This window comes from Atractosteus spatula, chromosome 5 (genome assembly GCF_055471065.1).
Source record: "Atractosteus spatula isolate fAtrSpa1 chromosome 5, fAtrSpa1.hap1, whole genome shotgun sequence".
NCBI lineage: Eukaryota > Metazoa > Chordata > Actinopteri > Semionotiformes > Lepisosteidae > Atractosteus > Atractosteus spatula.
In genome coordinates, this window is record NC_142710.1 from 5,023,799 (window position 1) to 5,027,626 (window position 3,828).

The 3,828-nt window shown below is 36.0% G+C and overlaps 1 protein-coding gene across 2 annotated transcripts in view; it reads right to left on the reverse strand.

Annotated features, from left to right (window-relative positions):
* LOC148833644 (E3 ubiquitin-protein ligase TRIM21-like) overlaps positions 1-3,136 on the reverse strand; it is a 29,725-nt gene extending 26,589 nt beyond the window's left edge. The window contains exons 1-3 of one of the 2 annotated variants that reach the window (XM_088915523.1): positions 3,024-3,136; positions 1,151-1,198; positions 311-338 (exon numbers count right to left, since the gene is read on the reverse strand). In XM_088915523.1, coding sequence (XP_088771649.1) covers positions 311-338; positions 1,151-1,153 — 31 coding nt within the window. In that variant the 5' untranslated portion in view covers positions 1,154-1,198; positions 3,024-3,136. Of the gene's footprint in view, positions 1-310; positions 339-1,150; positions 1,228-3,023 lie in introns of those variants that run through there. The other variant, XM_088915524.1, reaches the window with a different exon arrangement.
* Between the last annotated feature and the right edge of the window lie 692 nt (positions 3,137-3,828).

Below are 3,828 nucleotides of genomic sequence, written 5' to 3' on the forward strand. Positions count from 1 at the left end.
TTACACAAAAAACGCAACACAAAAAATGACCAATATGTCTTCACTATCTAATGCTTTTTTCTGCGTGTATACAAAATCTCATGAACAAAGTATCATAGAGAGACCAGAGAAGACCACATGCAATATTGATGATTTTTAACGGATCATGTTCTGTCAACCAAAACACCACAGTACAAACTTGTCTTTCAGTACAAGATCAGGTTGTGGCTGTTAACAAATTAGTATACAAACATACCTGTAATTGAAAGGATTTTAATCTTGACACATACAGTATAATTACCCATCATTTAAAAAAAAAAGAAAAACATACCCAGTTGATGTTTAGAAGGTTTCTTTCCCTGTCAAAATAGAAACAAAGAATGTCAGTAAATCATTTATAACAATTTCTTATAAGATTAATTTTACATAACTGAGAATGTGGCTTGTACTTCCTGACTTGGCAGTAAAAATCCCAGAGCTAAATGACGTGCAACTTCATTTCTTCCCATTGTGTTTGTATTAGACCTTTCTGGAAATACTGGAAACAGCAGTGTAAAACATATTTGATTATTAAGAATAATACTGTAACTCAGAGACAATATAGAATTTGTCTCTGTAACCCCAACTGCTCCCAGGGTGCTGTATAAATAGCTGGGCTGACCCTGCACTCTGACCCCAAGCTTCTCTCCCTGTCTGTGTCTCATGGAGAGCAAGCTGGGGTCTGTGAAAAGACAAGTTCCTAATACAAGAAATTGTATATGGTCAATAAAGTGATCTCTCTTAATTAGACGAGTGAAATTCTTCAGGTTGTGTTCATACTATGAATAACATGTTCTTACTAAGAGTTTCATCAATTGAAACAATTGTCAACAGCAAGAATAATTTCAACAATAAGAAATAATTTCTGGTGGATCAGGTGATTATAAACTAATACATTATACTAATACATTAATGTATTATAAATAATTATAATACATTAGATAACATTGCCAGAACAAATCAAGAACTTAATACAGATTTAAATAAATCAATCTGAAAACACTACAGTACATACTCCTTCTGTACAAATAACAAAACATAAGCACATATTCGTTTCAAGCCTGCTTTGTTGATATGCTTGAAGTTTAGTTAATTCCAATAGCTACAGTAAACATTAAAGGAGTAAACTCACCATTCTCCAGAAGAGACTTATCTCCAGGAAATGAATATAAGGCAATTACTGAAATAAAAGCACAACCTTTTTAAAAGCATGTGTACTGCAAAAGGTACTATTAAACTATAATAATAATAATAATAATAATAATTGCTTACACTTATATAGCACTTTTCTGGATACTCCACTCAAAGCCCTTTACAGGTAATGGGGTCTCCCCTCCACCACCACCAATGTGCAGCCCCAACTGGATGATGCAACGGCAGCCATAGTGCGCCAGAACGCTCACCACACAGCAGCTCTCAGTGGGGAGGAGAGCAGAGTAATGAAGCCAGTTCATAGATGGGGATTATTAGGAAGCCATGACTGGTAAGGGCCAATGGGAAATTTGGCCAAGATGCTGGGGTTACACCCCTACTCTTTTCGAGAAATACCCTGGGATTTTTAATGACCACAGAGTGTCAGGACCTCGGTTTTACGTCTCATCCGAAAGACGGCACCTGTTTATAGTATAGTGTCCCCATCACTATACTGGGGCATTAGGACCCACGTGGACCACAGGGTGAGCGCCCCCTGCTGGCCCAACTAACACCTCTTCCAGCAGCAACCTTAGCTTTCCCAGGAGGTCTCTCATCCAGGTACTGACCAGGCTCACACCTGCTGAGCTTCAGTGGGTTGCCAGTTGTGAGTTGCAGGGTATATTCCATAATGATGTTATGTTGATAATAATATCATATTAAGACATTGATCATTTATTTATTCTCAAATTATCTTGAAAACTGTGGTGTGAAATTATAATTAAATTAAAAATGTAGGGAAGTGCCACTAATATTTCAGGATCCTAACCTAAGTGCTACAAAAACGCATTTACATGTTTTCTTATTTTTATTTTGTAACATTATGAGCTTGTAATTTCTATTTCAAAAAGAAGGTGATGTAAAAGTTTTACAAAGCCCAACCGCTTGCACTCACGGATTAAAACTACTGGTACAGTATTTGGGAGTTACAGACTCTCGTTTCCATAATGTTTACGCACGTGTTGTAAGTGTTCTGTGAAAGTCAATGAACTTTGATCCCACAGCTCCGTGAACAATGAAGTAGGAGGGTTGGGTTTGCTTTTCTTGTTTTTATACAGTATGCGACGAGAGGTACTGCAAACTGGACACTGTTCCAAAAATTCCTTTCCTGCTACCCTCTATTCTAACACAACTCCTCTTCCTCTGTCTATGTAATGGCATTTTAGTCTCCAGAGTCTTGTAAAGGTCTCCACGACAGTACAGTATCTCTACTGACTGGTCTCAAACTTCTGCTCAGCTAGTTACTGATTAAGCTACAGTAAATGAAACTCTTTACAGTTAAACCTCTTCGAGCTCATCCTGATCGAAAATGAAAGTGTTTCTGTAGTCTCCATTTTGATAAAGAAAAGAACTTTAGAATTTCGTGTTTATTTTGTAAGGCTAGTAATTACATGATTTCTACAAATCAGAGATATTTACATAGTCTGTTTTTTTTCTTTTGTATGTGGTTCCCGGATCTAGAATGTTGCCCTCGACCCTGAATGCCTCTCGTCACCCCTGGTTCCTTATTTTCCAAACGCCCAAATAAAAAAAAAACTCGCCTTTCAAGCATGGGTAACATATCTCTCAAAAGCTTGACGAAAAGTGTTATTTCCAACATCGAAACAATCGAAAACTTCCTTTGCTGATATACCTCACATCTTTTTGTCACTAAGAATTTACTGTAAATCTGGACCGCACAACCAATTACGCCCTTGAATCAGATCCAGATCTTTTTATTTGGAAAACCGTCAATATTAACCGACATTGTATGTAATTAGAGAACATATGTTGAAAGAAGAGCAGCGATATAGTAATCTTAAGTAAACTGTTACCTGATTTTATTCCTGGGGATCTGAAACAACGATTTATTAAATCAGTCCGGGAGATACAACTGTGCTCCAGATAGCCGGAATGACTTAAGTCGAATCCAGCCCAGTGTGTCAGCAGCAACAGAAACCTTCAAATACAGTATGTGGCTCAGGTACAGAGGAAAACAAAAGTAAAACGGCAGGAATGAAAACACTTAATTCCAGTCTCCCATTCTCAAACAAAGTCTCCACCTTCATTTCCAACATTCCCGTTGCCCTGTTAAACAAATAATAATAATAATAATAATAATAATAATAATAATAATAATAATAATAATGTGTTAGGTCATTTTTCTTTTACATCGATATGAAAAAATGACGTATTGGGAATTTTTGAGTGACCAGAACTAGAAAATTGACAAAGAGACATTCCAATGTTTTTTTTTATTTAGGCGTACTTTACGTATTTGAATATTTCACTGACTAGTCTAAATGAAGTTTAGAACTTCCTGCACGGCTAAATATTTTTACTTTGAAAATAAGCAATTTCTATACCAGTGTTTTTTTTATATCCCATCTTAATTATTCCTTGACGACTTCAAGCAGACGTGGTCTAGTTTAAAGTTACACTGTGATGTGACTCACCCCGCAGGAGCAAATACAGAAGCTGCTTAACTTAAGTTTTATTTTTCAAGCAGTGATACAAGATTTTTATGAAGCAAGTTTTGTCACTGTAGATTGTTTTTTTTATTACTCATATGAAACTGGTGTTAATTTGGATTTTGTTTTGTATAACCAAAATCCAAAAATAAAAAAAAAAACACTTTAC